The sequence below is a fragment of the Lipotes vexillifer genome, unplaced genomic scaffold (genome assembly GCF_000442215.2).
Source record: "Lipotes vexillifer unplaced genomic scaffold, Lipotes_vexillifer_v1.1 scaffold395, whole genome shotgun sequence".
Lineage (NCBI taxonomy): Eukaryota > Metazoa > Chordata > Mammalia > Artiodactyla > Lipotidae > Lipotes > Lipotes vexillifer.
This window is the reverse complement of record NW_006797390.1, coordinates 4,347,435-4,366,691: the sequence shown is the minus strand read 5'-3', so window position 1 is coordinate 4,366,691 and position 19,257 is coordinate 4,347,435. Positions and strand designations below refer to the sequence as shown.

General features: G+C 49.9%; 1 protein-coding gene across 1 annotated transcript in view; it reads right to left on the bottom strand.

The window, feature by feature from the left end:
* The window catches only part of ANO2 (anoctamin 2), a 335,332-nt gene that overhangs the window by 15,792 nt on the left and 300,283 nt on the right, over nt 1-19,257 (bottom strand). The window contains 1 exon segment of the mRNA XM_007469512.1: nt 356-508. Coding sequence (XP_007469574.1) covers nt 356-508 — 153 coding nt within the window.

The following is a 19,257-nucleotide window of genomic DNA, read 5'->3' as shown; positions in this document are numbered from 1 at the left end:
GGGCGCGTCTGCCTCATTCCCGCCCTCAGCCCAGTGACGACAAGGCTGCAGTCAGAGTGCCGCCTTGCAGGCAAGTTACCAGTGGAGCTCTTCTGGGCCCCCCGGGGATAGGCTTGTCTGGAAAGGCTTAGGTGCACCCCTGTCTGCAAAGCAGGGGGCCAGTGTGGGGGGGGATACCGTGGCCTCCGGCACCCGAGGAGATAAGGGTGAGGGGCTCGAAGGGGTGATGAGGAATGCTCTAGCCCTCCGGATGCCCGACATAGTGTGACGGGGGGCGGCCAGGGAGACAGGGGGAGGGTCGGAGGGAGGGGACGGGGATGGGCTGCGTCGCCTCTGAGTGATGCAGGGGACAGACTGATATCTTTGGTTCGCACAGCATCTGGCCGCCTCAGCTCCGTAACGAACTTCTTTGCATCAAGCCACACTTCAATGACGTTGTTGAGGAGGGCGAACACCGGCGCCAGAGGAAAGGAGGCCACAAAGAGGGTGACAAAACCAAACTGGATGACTAAGAGAAAGAAGAGCACAAGAGGCAGAAGGATTTAGACGTATGTTTGCCTTGCAGCTCTAGCCCCTGTCCTTTCTGACCGGGCACTCTTGTCCACCTTGGGCTCAGGCTCCCTTTCCGTCCTGCCCCACGGTAGGGGCCTTCCTTTCTCAGCACCCACAGGCCTGGCAGTCAGTGCCATCACGTAGGTGCAAAGCTCTATTTAGCTGAGAAGACACGAGAAAAGGAAAAGTCTCCATCCCTGCCTTTCCACTACCTTTTACCTCCAGTCACTAACCCTCTGGTCATTGAACCCAGAGGTTAACAAGCTTCTGCAGCAAAGGTCCGGATGGCAAATACTTTTTCTTAAATTGAACTTTAGTCAATTTACAAATATGTTGTGTTAGTTTTAGGCGTACAGCAAAGTGATTCAAACTGAATCATATATATATATATATATATATATATATATATATATATATATGTATACATATGCATCTTCTTATATACATATAATTTTCAGATTCTTTTCCATTATAGGTTTGTTTTTTTTTAGATGTTGGGGGTAGGAGTTTATTAATTAATTTATTTCTTTTTGGCTGTGTCGGGTCTTCGTTTCTACGCGAGGGCTTTCTCCAGTTGCGGAGAGCGGGGGCCACTCTTCATCGCGGTGCGCGGGCCTCTCACTGTCGCGGAGCACAGGCTCCAGACGCGCAGGCTCAATAGTTGTGGCTCACGGGCCCAGTTGCTCCGCGGCATGTGGGATCCTCCCAGACCAGGGCTCGAACCCGTGTCCCCTGCATTAGCAGGCAGATTCTCAACCACTGTGCCACCAGGGAAGCCCCCATTATAAGATTTTTTAAATGTTGTGTCCATTATAAGTTACTATAAGATATTTCTGTGTCTGTGAGGCTGTTTCTGTCTTACAAATAAGTTTATTTGTATTATTGTTTAGATTCCACATGTAAGTCATATCATATGGTATTTATCTTTCTCTGTCTGACTCACTTCACTTAGTATGATCATATCTAGGTCCATCCACGTTGTTGCCAGTGGCGATATTTCATCCTTTTTCATGGCTGAGCAGACGGTAACTATTTTTGTATGGTCCTGTCATAATGACCTAACTCTGCCATTGCACAGTGAGAGCAGCTGTAGACAAATGTAGACCAGCAGGCTTGGTTGGGTTCCAATAAAACTTTATTTACAAAAGCAGTAAATAAAGTGGGCTGGATTTGTTTGCCAAGCCCTGATGTAACTTCAAAACCATCTCCCAAAGTTGGCCTCTCCTTCCCCTATCCACAGTCGCTGCCTTTATTTAGAAGGTGGATTCATTCATCACACATGTACCGAGAGCTCCCTGAATGTCAGGCACTGTGCAAAGTCTTTAAGGAGGCAAAGGTCTGGACCCACCTACAAGGACCTGCCTTCAAGGACCCGCCTTCAAGGAGCCTTCAAGAGAGAGGAATATACAAAGATGTGCAAGGAGACTTCACGTGTGCCAAGAGAGAAGGGAGGATGTACCAGACAAAGCGGAGACTGCAAGGAGAGAGCTCGAGCCTGCTCGGCGTGGGGACTAAGGGGAGTCTCCAGAAGGACACCTAAGCTTAGACTTGAAGGATGGGCCTGTCACTGCAGGCAGACTGCATCACAGACTGCATCCAAGTCCCGGAAGCAGTGCGGGCAGAGGAGTGGAGGCGGCCTGTGCCAATCAGACGGCGTAAGGAGTCCAGGCCCCCATCGTTTCTACCTGGACAACTGCAACCACCTCCTACCTGGTTTCCTCGTGACCGATCTGCCCACCCTTCTACGTCTGTTCAGCCCCAAGCGCCCAGTAATCCCATCCCGTCACTTAACCTACTCACAAGCATTTCAGCTGGCTCCCCTCTGTTTACTGCATAGAATCCAGATTCCTTATCTTGGGACACAGGGACTGGACCATCTGCACCCAAGCTACCTCTCTAGCCCCGCCTCCCAGAATCTCCCCACAACCATCATGCTTCTGCCTTCCCGGACTCCGAGCTTCTCACCGTTCGGATTTCTCCCCAGACACGTTAGCTCCTTCCCTTCCATGGCACACAAGGGAAGGAGCTAGCAAACTCCTATGCATCCCCAAGAACAGTCAAATGCCATCTCCTTGGTGAAGCCTGTTACCCCCTCCACTCCTTCCCCACCCTCTGCTACAGCCGCCATTGTGCCGCGCTGTGATCATCTACCCACATGCCTTCATTTCCCACTAGAAAGGCAGGGCTCCATTCCTTGTAGGGGCTCAGTACTGATTTGCTGATGCAAAGTCAGACCTGAGTCTCAGGAAAGTCATTCTAATAGGATTTCCCTACTTATTAAGGCAAGTTATTTAACTTCTCCGCATCTTAGTCACTCCAGTTATAAACAGAGGATAATAACAGTACCCACCAAATAGGCTGACAAAAGGGTAAATGATATTGCGTACATAAAGTGCTCAAAACGGTGTCTGCCATTTAATAACTGCTCAGTAATGTTACCTGTTATGTGTACTGTTACTCTTATTGGAGTGCAGATGGCTGCAATGTATCCTGCGTATGGACCCCTTAGACACACCGTTTAAGTTGCAAACCCCGAAGGAGAGTCAGGAGGCCCGACTTCGCGCCCCGGATATGTTTCTCACCAGCCCGAGGTCCCGGGGCAATTCTGTTTCACTGGGCTCCAGCACCCTCATCTTTAAGTTGAGGAGACCGGTTTAAATTCCCTTCAGGTCTGATTTGCTGTGATGCTGTAATTCTTATTCTCTTGGACAGATGTCAAGATTCTAGGATATCCAAGTAAAGAATGAAAGACCAGCATCCAAACTTAAAATAAGTTAATGAAATGAAGTGAAATGAAATGAAAAGTGTTCACAGAGGGATAAGCTTAACCACAGCAGCAAGTTCAAGACACAGAGCATATGCACAGAACTTCACCCAGCACAACGGCTTCTGGTTTGGCCCAGGGTTGAGGGCTACGGCTCCTGCTAACTCAGCTCTATCACAGCCACGGCCCTGGATGCCCAGTGGATTCTCGGCAGGCCCTACGAGACCAGCAGCTGCCAGCTGGTGACAAGATGTATGAGAAGGTACAGATTTATCAAGGCCGGGTCCTTGGAATGACCGCCTGGCTAGCTAGCTGGCCGAAGGGGAGAAGAAATCTTCCCAAACAAGCGTGGGAGCCAGTTCAAGACGCAGGGTCTATCACGTCTCTTAAAGGAGGCTTTGCTGAGTCAGGGGTGGGGCCAGGGCAGTCGGGGGTGGAGGGGGATGGAGGGGGATGGAATTAACAAGGAAAGCAAAACAGATGTTAGACTAGTTTTGTGAAACCTGTAAAATGCATGTCCTTATTTAAGTATATGGATGAACCTATCTTTAGTTCTGGAGTTCCAAGTTGGTCTTCTTGACTCTGATGAGCTCAGGTCTACAGAGCAAATGTTCTTCTTACAGGTGACTTCCTCCAGCAGAACTGTTTATACTCTCCAAAGCCCCCACGAGGACTTAGCAAGGGGACTGATGGGGCAGGGAAGAGGCAAGTTACCTCCGAGTGCCTACAAATAGATACGGCATACCCTCTCCACACTCATGCAAACGGCACTCAGAAATCCAATGTCCTTCCAGGATCGTAGGGAAAAACAGGACTCTCCACTTCCTCAGCTTCCCTTCACATGAGCTGCAAAGGCAGATATGAACCCTCTCCTCTGAGGCTGCCCTGACGGTTTGCTTCACCTTCACAAACTCTCCATCACAGGGTCCCTCGTCTGTCCACACAACTTCCAGTGGTGACTCGACGCTAATAGTGCCCATAAGTGATCCCAACATCATAACATGTCTCTTTTTTGTTTGTTTGTTTGTTTGTTTTGGTACGCGGGCCTCTCACTGTTGTGGCCTCTCCCGTTGCGGAGCACAGGCTCCGGACGCGCAGGCTCAGCGGCCATGGCTCACGGGCCCAGCCGCTCCGCGGCACGTGGGATGTCCCCGGACCGGGGCACGAACCCGCGTCCCCTGCGTCGGCAGGCGGACTCTCAACCACCGCGCCACCGGGGAAGCCCCATAACATGTCTCTTCTCTTTCCTCTTCCAGGCACGTCTGTGTGTTCAGCACCAGACAACTTTAAGAGCGTGGACTCAGCAAAGGCCAGTGATGGCCACAGTCCTGTGCCTCTTCTGATGTTACTATAGGGTATCCTGGGCCAAGAGAAACCACCCTCTGAAGATGTCCCATTGCTGCAGGTGTTGCCTGCTTGGACTCGGTACACTGCCTACTTCCAGGAATCAACCCAAAGAGGCAGAAACAAAGAGGAAGCTTTGTTTCATCTTGGGGAGAAAAAAACAAAAAACCATAAACCTCTGGCATACAAATGTCAACTCCAAGACGTGCTTTTTTTTGGCCAAAGGTCTAAATGCTGTATCAGATGGGCGTCCTTCCGAGGTCATTTCAGAGGACACAATGATATCAGCCTTCACCAACACCAAGCCTGGCTTCTAAAAATAGCCAGCCTCCAAGAGGCTGACAGCAAGGCCGGAAATCCTCACTGTGCTGCATAATACAAGCCAGCTTGGCTCGACCAATAACAGATTAAACCTGGCCAAGCCAATTAGGGAGGAATTCGTAAGTTGATTTTCAACTAAGTCTTTACAAAGCCTGCTGTAAAGTGCCCCAGAAATATGGAGCTGAAAGCATGAAGACTGGAAACCCTCATAGGCACAAACCCCACTGGGTTTTCTCTTCTCAATCCCCAGCCAGCCAGGCTCCTTTTAAAATATGCAACTATCAGTCCTGTGCTGCCTGCTGCCAGAGGCAATTAAGATCCTGGCCTTGATTACCTGGGCTTAGGTTAAAATAACGAAGAGGAGTGGATTACACTCAACAAGATGGCATGCAGAAAGGACATTCCAGGACAATCTGCTTAAAGAAGAAAGTAATGTATCAGGTGGGATAGAGTGGACTGGCCAGGATTGGTGGAAAAGCTCTTGATGGGACACAATTTGTTATTCAGTTATTTAAATTCTTCGGTAAATATATCTACCTCCCCGTCACACACACACACACACACACACACACACCATCTCACACACACACACACACACACACACCATCACACACACACCATCACACACGATAACGTCCAGATCCCTGGTGTGGCACTCAAGACCCTTTGTGACCTGACCCTAACTTATTTTTCCAGACGCCATGTGCTCCCTACCCAGCCCCTGTGCTCAGGGCTGATACTGAGCTGGGGTGTTTGGAGATCAAGTCGGCCTGCTTTCCAACCACTTCAAAACCATTTGGACTTCCCCAAATTCATCAAGTTTCCCATACTCCTGAGCCTCTGTAAGCACCACGGCAATCTGTCAATTTCCTTCTCTTCTTGCCTGCTGGATGGATTTTACCATTTTTGTTTCAGGTTCAACTCAAACTTAACCTTCTCTATGAAGGCTCTCCCCTACCCCACTCCTCACCCCTACCCCAGGCAGAACTGGGAGCCACGGGCACCTCCCCTCCTCACTCCCATAATGCCTTGCATGTGCCCCTCTACTTGTTTATTTGACTCGCTCCCTGGACGGCAACCCCCTTGAAACCACGGACATTTTTGACTCTTTTCCGAGGTCCCACAATTCTGTGTGGCACCCGTCCCACAGCAGATGTTTAGAGGTTATCTCGTTTCATAAACACAAACTTATTGTCACCGGCTGTAAACACAAAACAAACACGAAAAGAGGCAGACAGCTAAAATGTGTGACTGGGGCTTCCCTGGTGGCGCAGTGGTTGGGAGTCCGCCTGCCGATGCAGGGGACGCGGGTTCGTGCCCCGGTCAGGGGAGATCCCACGTGCCGCGGAGCGGCTGGGCCCGTGAGCCATGGCCGCTGAGCCTGCGCGTCCGGAGCCTGTGCTCCGCGACAGGGAAGGCCGCAACAGTGACAGGCCCGCGTACCGCAAAAAAAAAAAAAAATGTGTGAATGCAAATCACTGTGCTTAGTGATGGGGGTGGGGGGGAGAGGGGGCCGTGAGGTTCTAACAAGTCCACACAGCACTTCTCAGCGCTGTCACGCCCACAGAAGGGTTCGAAGAAAGTTGGTTGTGAAACCAGTCAGTTAGGAAAGTCTAATTCTAATGAAAATAACTATAGCTTTTTTTCTGAAACTTTCTATAATTTAGTAAATTTAGAAATTTTATAATATAGTCTGCTTAAGGCAGCAGTGCCCAACTTTTTCGGCACCAGGGACTGGCTTCTTGGAAGACAGTTTTTCCACGGACGGGGGTGGGGGATGGTTTTGGGATGATTCAAGTGCATTACCTTTATTGTGCACTTTATTTCTATTATTATTACATTGTAATATATAATGAAATAATTATACAACTCACCATAATGCAGAATCAGTGGGAGCCCTGAGCTTGTTTTCACTTGCCACTCACTGATAGGGTTTTGATAGGAGTCTGCAAGCAATTGATTTACTATGGTGTCTGTGCAGTCAGACCTCTCTGCTAATGATGATCTGTATTTGCAGCCGCTCCCCGGCCCTAGCATCACCGCCTCAGCTCCCCCTCAGATCATCAGGCTTTAGGTTCTCATAAGGAGCACTCAGCCTAGATCCCTCGCATGCGCAGTTTACAGTAGGGTCCACGCTCCTATGAGAATCTAATGCTGCTGCTGATCTGACAGGAGGCAGAGCTCAGGCGGTAATGCGGGCGATGGGGAACGGCTGTAAATACACATGGAGCTTCGCTCACTTGCCCTCCGCCCACGTCCAGCTGTGTGGCCCGGTTCCTAACAGGCCCCGGACTGATGCCAGTCTGTGGCCCGGGGGTTGGGGACCCCTGGCTTAAGGGGATTAAAAGCTGGGGGCTTAAGAACCCTCCCTGTCATGAACCGCTAATAAGCAACGCAAGGGAAGGGCTCAGGAACATGTTGGCCTGAGTCTGTCTCTTCACTCGGGAGGCAGTTACTGAAAGGATTCAGCTAGAAACAGCCCATTAATATAAACACGTAGGTAAAAACACCACGGGAAGGTCATCGCTGTTCATTTCATCAGCCTGTATTTCCAGGCTGTGCCCAGTGATGTCCTCCTCCTAAGGGCAAGGGAAGACACTGTGCACAGCAGTAAGTGTCTGGTGTAAAGAGAATTGCAAGTGTTGATGGACCACATAAACAGGAAGAGATAACAAGAAGAAAGCACGTGAGCTGAGTGCTTGGCATGGACCTCTATTGCCTAGGAAAACAGGAGCAGTCTTTACAGAAGTATAAGAAGGTTCTCAATGTCCATCATTCACCACTTATTCATTCATTCATTCACTCACTCATTCATCCAACAAGCATCTGTTGAGCACATCCTAGACACTGAGCACCATGCTCGTTGCTAGGAAACAAAGATGAATAATTACTGTGTCATCCTTCCAAGGGCTCGCAGGATGCAGTGGAGAAGATGGACATGTAAGCAAACCCTGGCTGTGTGTTGGAGTTAGACCTCTAAGGGCAGCATGAACAGACTGCAGTGAGTGCCAGGGCAGGAGTAGCTCACTCTCACCAGCGGGCCCGGGGAGGCTGCAGAGACTTACGACCACTGGGCTCCACTCGAAGAACAATTCAAAGAGGCATCTGAAGGTTTGCTGGATGTTTGGTCATTAACATCTTTCCTGCCAGTCACTCATCCAAACTCACAGACTACCCAGGAAATAATGACAGTAAGTGGAATCCCCTTTCAATCTGCATAGGGTCACCTGGGGTTTATATAATGGATCAGATTCAATTCAGAAACCCTGGAAGTCATAACGGGAAAGACTTGCCTTGAAGTCACGAATTTACTGCCTGCAGGTCATCACACACCAGGACAGATCAGCAAGGCACATTTTCTCCATTTCTTTGTGATTAAGGGAGACTGGGTCCCCACCTTTCCTCACTCCCATGTGAACTGTGAAATATTAACTCCTTCAGCTGAAGGAGGGAGGAACAATGACTTTCTGAGAGCCCCACTACTCAAGAACTCAGAGTCTAGTTATAACAGCTGATTTTAGGTTGACAGTGGGATACAGACCAGTCCATAAGCAGCCCTCTTCGCTGCCTTGGGAACAGAGCTTAGGGTCGTGGGAGTCTTCAGACATGAACCCCGCTGATGGCCACAGAAAAAGGCAGAAGAACACGGTTCTCAGCCACAGGGAGCTAAAAGGCCTGGAGAGTACTATGGTCTTCTGGGAAAATGTGCCCATTGCTCCTCTTCTATCTCCTCTGAGCAAAACTCCAAACCCTCAGGGGTCATGAAGCTTCAACCAACAATTCCTAAACACCTACCATATGCAGGCAGCATGCTCTCTGGTTCATAAAGTAATCTTCAGTGTCAAGGATTATTATCTCCATTGTACAAGTGAGAAAACAGCCTCAGAGAGGTGAAATAATCTTCTCAGGGCCACACACCTAGAAATCAGTGAAGCTCCGGAACAAAGATAGTTTCCGATGCCAACCGAGTGCAAGGTCCTTTCACTGCACCAAAATGTAAATATGCAAAACCCTAAGGCAACAGCATCCCTTCCCCCTGCCTAGTTACTCCCACGCATCTTAGGTTTCCTTTACTGGATCTTCTCTGATCTGATCTCTTTTTGTCAGAGAATGAACTTTTATTGATACCAGCATCCCCACCAATCTGTGCAGGTTATTTTCCCTCCCCAGAGTGTCTTCACGCACGTACATGTGTCTTCTGCAGGGGGCACACTGCAGCTGAACCTGATGTTTTCTGTGCCATCGCTCCTGTCTGCCCTGCATTCGTGGCACCTCAAGAATCTTACATCAGTTTCTTAAAAGTAGAGAGAATTGAGTTTGCGAGCTCTACTGATTCGTTTCTGATTTTCAGAGAACCAGCTGGTGAATTTCCAGCCAGTGTTTACTGAGTGAACAAATGAATGGCCTGGCTTACTCACTCCTGTTTACTTTTTCCACCTGCAAAATGGGATGTGAGGGCCAGTGACCCACACGTCCTTCCTCTCATCCATCCATCCATCCTCCCATCTACCCATCTGGGCCGGGTTAATGCAGTCAGTGAGGTGGAAAAGCAATGAAAATAGTCAAGCCTGAAGAGAAGTTCCCAAGCAACAAATCCCTGAGGACCTTTGTTTGTCCTTCCCTCTTCCCGAAGGGCTGGGGCAAAGTCAATGAAAGGAGCACATAAGTAAGTTTATGGTGTTTTAGAAAAAAGGAAATAAAGAACAGAGAAACGAGGGAGACACAAATATGCAAACTCTAAGGACCCACAACTGGGCTGTGGTTGAGCAACAAAGTTCACTCTGAGCTTCCTGGTTGACAGAGCAAGAAGAGAAATGGGAAAGAGAAGAGTTCTCAGTATTTTAACCTAAAATACTGCCTCAATTCATTCACTCACTCACTCAGGCATTTCTCGAGCACTGACTGGGCATCTCCTCTACGTCAGGAGCCTTCCAGGCATGGTATCCAAGTGTACTCTTGCCTTTCCTCTTAAGTCTTCACGGGGAAAGGGGCTCCTAGCACAGACAATGACAAGCAATGTGTGCTTCAAAAGAAAAGGAGAGACTTGACCTGCAACTCACCCTCCTCCCCAGAAATACCATAACGAGACCCTAGATGCTGCCTGAATTGCGTTTAAATGGCATTTGGAGAAGACAGCAGGTGCCTGATTATCCAGTGGGATGACTCAGTTTGTATAAACAGGATGGCTCAGGGAAAGGAATTTCCTGGTTCTTTGAGCCATTGCCTTTGTAACGCACACATTTGGAGTCGTGTGACAGAATACAGAGGCTTCAGCACTGATGCCGTACAGATATTCTGGAAAATTTCATCACTTACGGCTAAGGCAGCCTTGGGACTGGTTTTCTACATCAGTCTCTTTTGGAAACTTGGAAATTACCCAGTGTGATCCCTACTGTCCATGACTAAAGAATATGTGAGCTGGAAGGAATCTTGGGTGTCACCTGTCATCACTCTCTCTGGAGCCTCAATCTCTTCTACTCTTTATTTAATAAGTGACCACGTTTACTTGACCATTTCCATGGTAGGCTACTCAGTGATGCCTGTAAGCAGCTCTTTCTGTTGTTCTTTATTCTCTGGCTCATTTGCAAGTCACTGAGACTTTGGGACATTTGTTATAAAGCATTATCATACTAGGAGTTGACTATTACAAGGGGTATTCTGCCTGACCTACCCAGATAACTTTACAAGTCCATCCATTTGCATTGCTGAACAAGACCTGCCCTTAGCGGGACAGCATCCCTTAATTAAAAGCACCTCAAAATAAGGAACCTTGGCCCCTGGGGGGAGGGGGAGGAGACAGACTGTCCCAGCTATATCAATACATCAGGGTGTCTGCAGAGCTTTGAAAATGGTGATATCTGTAGTATCTAATTATCACTTTGTCTTCAAGGTCCTCACTACAGGATCACCTCTTTCATTCTTTATTCTTCTTCCTTCATCTTCAAGCTTTTATTGAGCACCTACTGTATGCCAGGCCCTGTGGTCAGGTGTTGTGAATAAGACACAACAAGAAGCTCCCATCACAATTTAGTGAATAACAGGAAGCTAAGTTGTTGGCCCTCAATTGCATCACTTATTTATTTGATAAAATGGTGATAAAACTTTACCCAGAGAGTCTTTTGGAACTAGTCACCAAACTCCTCTTAGAGGATTAAATTCCGGCCTACGTTTTTATGCCAAATTCCACTCTGTAGAAGTCAAAGGCTGTGAGTGTCCGGAGGCCTTAGCTCGCAGCTCTTAAAGCAACCAAAGCAATTCCTCTCATCAGGCCTTGAGGAAAACTCCGCAACTGGGCTGTGAGGGGTCTGTGGCGAAGGAGCTTGAAGCCCGCTCTGAGGTGGGGGACAGTGATGATTAATGTCATGGCTGCTCCTGGGCCAGCATTCTTCCCTCCGCTCGGAGCCAGGGAAGGGGGAGTACCCTTGAAGTCCTTAGTAAGCTCTTCAGGGAAAGGGTTTGATATTGGAGATTCCCTCGAAAGCTGACCGCTCCCCTCCCAGGTTTTTGCAGCCTAATCCCTCCCTCTCCCTCTGGGGGGGGGGGGAAGATGTGGAGATCACCTTCCTCCCCACAAAGACATCAAAAATACATCTATGTGTGGAACAACTCCTGCAGAACACCTACTGAACGCTGGCAGAAGACCTCAGAATTCCTAAAGGCAAGAAACTCCCCAAGTACCTGGATAGGGCAAAAGAAAAAAGAAAAAACAGACACAAAAGGATAGGGATGGGACCTGCACCAATGGGAGGGAGCTGTGAAGGAGGAAAGGTTTCCATACACTAGGAAGCCCCTTCACTGGTGGAGACAGGGGGTGGGTGGGGGAAGCTTTGGATCCACAGAGGAAAGTGCAGCAACAGGGGTGCAGAGGGCAAAGCAGAGAGATTCCCGCAGAGGATCAGGGCTGACCAGCACTCACCAGCCTCAGAGGCTTTTCTTCTCCCCCCCCTGGGGGGGGGGGGGGGCGTTCTCTTTGTCTGGGGCCAGCCCAGCCCCACCACCCATCCTGCCCAGACGGGGCTCCCCACCACCACCACCACCACCACCGCCCTGTCCTCAGTCCGACTCCCAGCCCCCGCTTCTCCTCGTGGCCCCTCCCCCCAGGCCTGCTGGGCCCCAGTTCCAGCTCAATTTAGAAAAATGTAAATATAATACATCTCTCCCTGCCCCCTCCCTCTTCTGATGACCTGCCTCACCATTACAACCGACAGGCCCCAGTGGGCTCAGTGCACTTCCTGTCAGCGTGGGTGGTCCTGGGGATAACGGGAAAGGAAGCTGACAGCTGAGGGCAGGGCCAGGGATCACCGTGTCAGGCACACCAGAGGGAGTGGGCAGCTTTGGTTTCACTGCTCTCATTTTTGTTAAAGCCCAAGACAAGGGCCTTTCTGGGCCTGGGGAGGTCTAGCCCATTGGGACAGAAAGAGGAAACCTCACTCTGCCCCATGCCTCCACTGAAGCCCAAGTTCCTATTGGTCCTGATGGGATTCTCCTGTGGAATGGTCTGCAAAAGACTCTAGTCTCAGTGCCACTAATGGGTCTTCGGCGTGACCTGAAGCAACCTGTATCACACCCTGGGCCTCTTGGTTTTGAGATGCACTGTCGAGCTGGTATGTATGAACTAGGATGTCAGCACCAGAAGGGACCCTGGGGGTAATCTGGCCCAGGTAAGGGACCCTGGGGGTTACCTAGTCCAGGAAAGGGACCCCGGAGGCGATCTGGCCCAGGTTAGGGACCCTGGGGGTGACCTGGCTTGAAAGTCTTAATTCTTATCAAGACAGTCGATGAATGACGATTCTGCGCACCACTTGCTTCTACTGCAGACACCTCCCTGCTCTCTCACTCAAAACTAGTCTAGAAGTGTGAGAAGGTGAGGGTGACACTGACCCTGTTTTACCTTATGCTTTTTGAAATATATTAGCAGTTAGCAGCACATTACTGGTGACACATTACACAACTGGTTAAGACCACAAGCCAGTGGGTTGCACCTCTTCAAGGAAAAACTCATCATCTGGTCTAACTCCCTATGATACTGAGGAGGAAATGAGGTCCAGAAAGATGCTGTGACGTGTCCAAAGTCACCCTGCTGGATACAGGCAAAGCCAGATTCATATCCAAGACCCCTAGAAGCCCTGGGAAGGTGGGAGGGAGAGATACCGCTCCCTTTACCCTACAGGGATCATCTGAAAATGAAAGGGGCTTTGAAGACAGCGGTGCAGAGAAATGGGAGGTCATGGTATGATTGCCGTTGCCGAGCCTTAGGTATCCAGGGGGACACAGAAACTATTGCCTCCAGCAAGGTTCTGACATCTGGACTTCTGTCGTCTCTCCCACCAAGCTCTTTTGCAGCGCGCTACCTGTGAGCAGCATGGACGTGGACGGGCTCACATTACTCCTCCTCCTGTTTCCCTGGCTTAGCCCCTGGAAAGGAGCTCATAATAGGCCCGGGGTGGGGGAGGGGAGAAGGCAGCCGCGAAGGGGAGGGGGACAGGGGGCGGGGAAGGAGGCGGCGCCGAGAAAGAGAAAGAAGGATAGCCGCCACTCTCGATCATCCACTCACGGGATTTATCAGCCTGTTAATATATGAGAGTTGACGCCAGCACTACTAGAGGTAAGACTGTTTCAGCCCGGATAGGGCAAACCTAGATAAAGGATACCCTCGTTTATTCAGTCACCCCTTTGCAGACTTCTCCAATGTTCTCCGGGCCCACGCAAGGCCCTGAAATTAGTTTCCAGTGGGGCATGGCTGTCCTGGGAGGCGGCTTGTCTGAAACCCTGTGAGGGAGGGGGACTAAAATACTGTGGAAGGGGGGAGGGGCGAGGGGAGGGGAGGGAAGGGACCCTTTGAGGAGGAGGTGCCACAGAACCGGTTTTGTCCACGGGGGTGAGAAGACACAGGGAGTGCCAGGGCAAGGGGCACAGAGACGTTCAGGCAGAAACAGGGGGCCGTGTGGGCTGTGGGTGAGGAGCAGTTGGTGGGCTTACTTTGGCGGCACTCAGAACGCGTAAAAGAATCTCAGGGCGAATAAACTGGAAAGCTGCCGCACCAAGGCCTTGCTCAGGATGTGGGAACGTAGAGGCTTCTGCACAGTGGGTGATAAGACCAACAGCACCGGAGCAAAAGAATCAGAAGGCTGTAGGCGGATGCTGGCGGTTGTGAGTGCTGGCGTTGAGGGCGTGGCGGGGAAAGCACCAGGGTAGGAGGCAAAGAGGCTGAAGGGAATGGAAGGAGCGACTTCCAGAAACACTCCCGAGAAAGACCAGCCCTGCCGGAGGGGAGGTGTGGAGATAGCAGCGTGAAGGAACAGTGTTGTCTTGGCTTCTGAGCCAGGGGCCTGGAGGGTGGTGAGACCATAAATGTGGTGGAGAACCCGGAAAAGAGCAGGGAACCAAGTCTCTGAGCCGACGGGCTGAGAAGCGTTTTCCCCGAGATGCAGTCTCTTCCTGGCCTCATCTGAAGTCTCAAAACAAGCCTGAGGGAGCTTCCCTGGTGGCGCAGTGGTTGGGAGTCCGCCTGCCAGTGCAGGGGACGCGGGTTCGCGCCTTGGTCTGGGAAGATCCCACATGCCGCGGAGCGACTGGACCCGTGGGCCACAATTGCCGAGCCTGTGCGTCTGGAGCCTGTGCTCCGCAACAAGAGAGGCCGCAGTAGTGAGAGGCCCGCGCACCGCGATGAAGAGTGGCCCCCGCCTGCCACAACTGGAGAAAGCCCTCGCGCAGAGACGAAGACCCGACACAGCCAAAAATAAATAAATTAATTAATTAAAAAAAAACAAGCCTGAGGTGGCAGCTGGGAGACAAGACTCCTGTTCCCAGTGCAGAGTCTGTCCTGCCTCTGTCGGCACTTTCTGGAGAACCCAAGGAAGCTTGGTAAGTGAGCAGTCACAGGCTGGGGGCAGAGGAGAACGGACAGTCCTCGGTCACACACCTCTGCTAAGGCACAAGGGAGACAGAGACCCCCAGCCTCTCCGAAGCAAGCAGAGGGGGCTGCATTTTTTCTGTGACAAGGAGGCCCTTTCCTGTAACTGCTGGCCCATCACTCTCTGCCTCTAGACCCCGAGGTCCTGGAGGGCCCGGCCCCCTTTGTTGCCTCTGTGCCCCGAGTGCCTGCTCGGGGGCCTGACACAATACTGCCCCCGGCATGGAGGGGAGGGGCGCTGCAGGGGCCAGGATGTGAAACTGGGTTGAGTTTCAGTCCAAGTCTGGGGGAGAACACTGCCCTCTGCCCACTTCCAAGGGATCAGTGACTGGATCCCTGAAGGCCAAGGAGCGAATGAAAACCAGAAGTGACTTTTCTTGGAGGGAAACTCTGATGATAAACGTGTCTCGCTTTGGTCTTGGGAGATGAAAATTGCTGCATATAGAAAATAATAAAAAGGACTTCCCTGGTGGTCCAGTAGTTAATACTCTGTGCTTCCACTGCAGGGGGTGCAGGTTCAACCCTGGTCGGGAACTAAGATCCAACATGCCGTGCAGTGTGGCCAAAGGAAAAAAAAAAAAATAATAATAATAATAAAAAATATGACCACCATGAAATGGGAGGCCGGCCCAAATACCACGGGATAAAGAGCAAGGAGGCCTCAGTTTCTCTGCCACGGAAGGAAAGGGAGTGGGAGGGCCATCCCTTCAAGAAATAGTTTATTGAGCCCTTACTATGTTCCAGGAGCAGGGCTGAGTGTTGCAGCCAGACAGGAGTGAGACTCCGTGTCTGCCCCAGAGCACTGCCATTTCCTCCTGTGCCAAAGCAGGTACAGGAGAAGAGAAAAACTGAGGATGGGAGAACTGAACAATGATTCTAGGAGATGTGTTTGAGCCTGAACAGCTCAGCAAGAACTTGCAGCAGCAAATAGGCCAACACAGGCCGGTTTAGACCCACTAGATGCGCACATGTGGGTGTCCTCAGATGCTGCGCCTAGGGGGTCTGAACTTCATCTGAAAGGACGTCAGCAACTAATGCTGAAGGATTCTAAGTAGAAAAGATAATACCTTCTGGATTGCCTTTTAGAAAAGCTATTTTAAAAGCTGGGAAGGAAAAGGCAAAGACGGAGTGGAAAAAGAAGCAGGATGCATTTGCAGTCATTCAAAGGAGGAAGGGTGAGGACTTACATGGAAATCCAAAATTCTTCGTAGAGACTGTAGACCAAGAAAGCCACCCTGTCATATCAGTAAACAAAGGATGCTGGGGCCAATCAAGCCATCAGCCACAGCAGTCCCCATACTGTGCACCCTGAGGGGATTCAGGATGGAAAAAAAAAACCCAGGATACTGGCCCCAGATAGCTGAGGTGCATATCAAAGGAATGATTTCAGTGAGCCCAGACTCCTGCACCTTCCTGTACAGTACTGAGGAAAGTGCTAAATTCATTAACTTGAGATGTCTGCTTTTTCCTTAATTAACAGTAATCTTTTGATGCTCCCACTACCTGTTTTTTTGTTTGTTTTCTTGTTTTTTGCCAAAGTCTCCCAGGCTTAAAAGTCCTCCGCATGCCCGCCGAATAAAACGTAATTCTCAACTCTTAGGTGGTGCAATTTTTTTTTCAGTCGACAAGGCAAAGCCAGTGAGGTAAGGAGCCGTGGATAAAAAAGACTCCAGATCTTCCAGAGCAGGCCTCTCCCCGGCTAGACGTGATGCAAAGTCAGAAAGGAGTCACGGAAAAGAAGTCAGGGTCTACACCAATTCATGGACACGTCTCCCGAATGCTGAAGTTCAAATTTGCAACTTGGTGAGACAACTTGGATGCAGCTGCAAGGGTGTAGATGCCCTGGTCTCTGGGGGGAACCTGCCCATGCGTTTCCATCAGCGAGGTCATTCTTACATGTCTTGGTGGGCATATCCAGAGAGCAGGGGAGACTGACAGCTCTTGCCCCTTCAAAATAACAATCTGACTTTTACTCCTAATAAATAAGGAAATGTGCAACCACCAGCGCACCTCCTTTTCTATTCAGAGTTTGACAGGACTGTAAGCTCATGACTAAGAAAAATGAGATCCCCTATAATGACAATGTCAATGACAAGAAGAAATTCATCTCCTCACCCACATGAATGGCCTGAGGGCCTCAAAGCTTGGGCTGCATTTAAGAAACCAGAGGAGGCTCTAAGAGGGATAATTGAATTCCTGAGTCAGGAAGACAATAGTGATTATTTTTTTGGATGACTAGAGGAACAAACATTTGTGGGTTTGAGATAAACAGATGACAAAAAGAGCCCATCTGAGATGCCAGACCTGACAAGCAGAGCCCTAAGACCTTTGTGTTCTCTGGAGGGACAAGTATCTTGGAATGTTTATATCTCAGGCTTCTGAGTGTGATTCTTAGAACTGCCTTGGAATCTCATGCCCTCAGTCTTTAAACATTACTGTCTGATCCTACTGCCTGATGGGATGGGGGGAACCTCCAGGGCTCACTACATGCAGGGGTTTCAGACTGTTTTTAGTCAATTCCTAGATTAAAGAGAAAGAAACCAGACACTTGACACTAACAATGGCAGCTGAGAGTCACTGAGAGCGTATCCAGACCAAGTGTTTTAACTACTCCAGATTCATCTCCTGGTTTTCAGAAGCATCCTACAAGGTAGGTGCTATTTTCATCAAAAGATGCCACTTTTCAGGTGAGGAAATCTGGCCTGGCTGACCGGAAGCATCAAGCCATGTAGGACAGAAAGCCTGGCAGTTGACCCCAGAGCCAGCCCACCCTTAACCACACTTAGCCTACACTGCTAGATGAAGTCATCGTTTGGTAAAGTTTATTCTGCAGCCTAGTCTTTGATCGTACATGGGATCAAGTACTCCCTGAAAAGGGTGAAGAGGATAATCCAGAGATATTAGGCATGAAAGACATCTAACTCAGAAACATTGTCCTGGGACCTCCCTGGCAGTCCAGTGGGTAAGACTCCATGCTGCCAATGCAGGGGGCCCGGGTTCGATCCCTGGTCAGGGAACTAGATCCTGCATGCGTGCTGCAACTAAGAGTTTGCACGCCGCAACTAAAGATCCCACATTCTGCAACTAAGACCCGGAGCAGCCTAAATAAATACGTAAATAAATGTTTAAAAAGAAAAGGAAACATTGTCCTTGCGCTTATAGAAAATATAAAATAAAATAGTCATGTCTCTAAAATGATTGATAACTTAGCAAAATGGCCTAAAGGGTTCTGTGAGTTTCTGTGGAACCCAGCATGGAAAGCCCATGTGTGGTCCAGGCTTCCTCCCCCCAGACAAGGCTGAATCAAAATCCCCCTGAATTGTTGGAGAGACTGTCCTGGTCTCTAGACTTGTTCCTCCCTCTGGGTGCCTTATAAATGTTTCATGAATGAAAGAATGAATGAACAGATGAATGTGTCCACCTGTGCTTCCTCATTTCCTCTCCATTCCCCTCCTGCACTAGCTGCCCATTTTCCTCAAGAGAAACAGAGCTCATACATAGTCACAGCACTGACCAAGATTTTACACCTGCTCCCTATGGCCTGATGCAAAATGCAAACTTGTCAGATCTTCCTTAGAGTTCTCCAATAATCCCTGGTCTTTCCCTGTTCCCTCCCTACCCCAAAACCATCATTTGCTTTGTCAACAGCTACTCACGGCCATGAGACTCTTTGGACTTGCCAGTCCTCTGCCTTGGAATGCTCTCCCTTACTCAGATTATTAATAAGGGGACCCTCAGAATCAGAAGGGACCTTGTGGATCAAGACCAATCTCCTACCTGGAGCTGGAAACCTCTTTTTGTGTGTGTGTGTGTGTGTGTGTGTGTGTGTGTGTGATACGTGGGCCTCTCACTGCTGTGGCCTCTCCCATTGCGGAGCACAGGCTCCGGACGCGCAGGCTCAGCGGCCATGGCTCACGGGCCCAGCCGCTCCGCGGCATGTGGGATCTTCCCAGACTGGGGCACGAACCCATGTCCCCTGCATCAGCAGGCGGACTCTCAACCACTGCGCCACCAGGGAAGCCCTGGAAACCTCTTGAGAACATCCTTGACCCACCATCAACCAAGCCCTGCTTTGAAAACGATCCTTCATTTTCCACTTAAAATTATTAAAAACTTACCTCTGTTAAGAAACCTGCCCTCAGTAAATAAAGGCATTCATTCCCTCACTCGTCTTTGTTTATCAGACATGTTGAGTGCCTGTCACGTGCCAGGGAATGTGCTGGGTTCTGGGGGACATGAAAAGTCGTGGGCCTCACTCACTGCCCTTTAGATGGGTCTGCAAAAGAACGGCTATTACCATAATTCTGTAAGATACACCACCAGTGTGTGCACCAAATGCAACACTGGGACAGAAAAGCAAAGA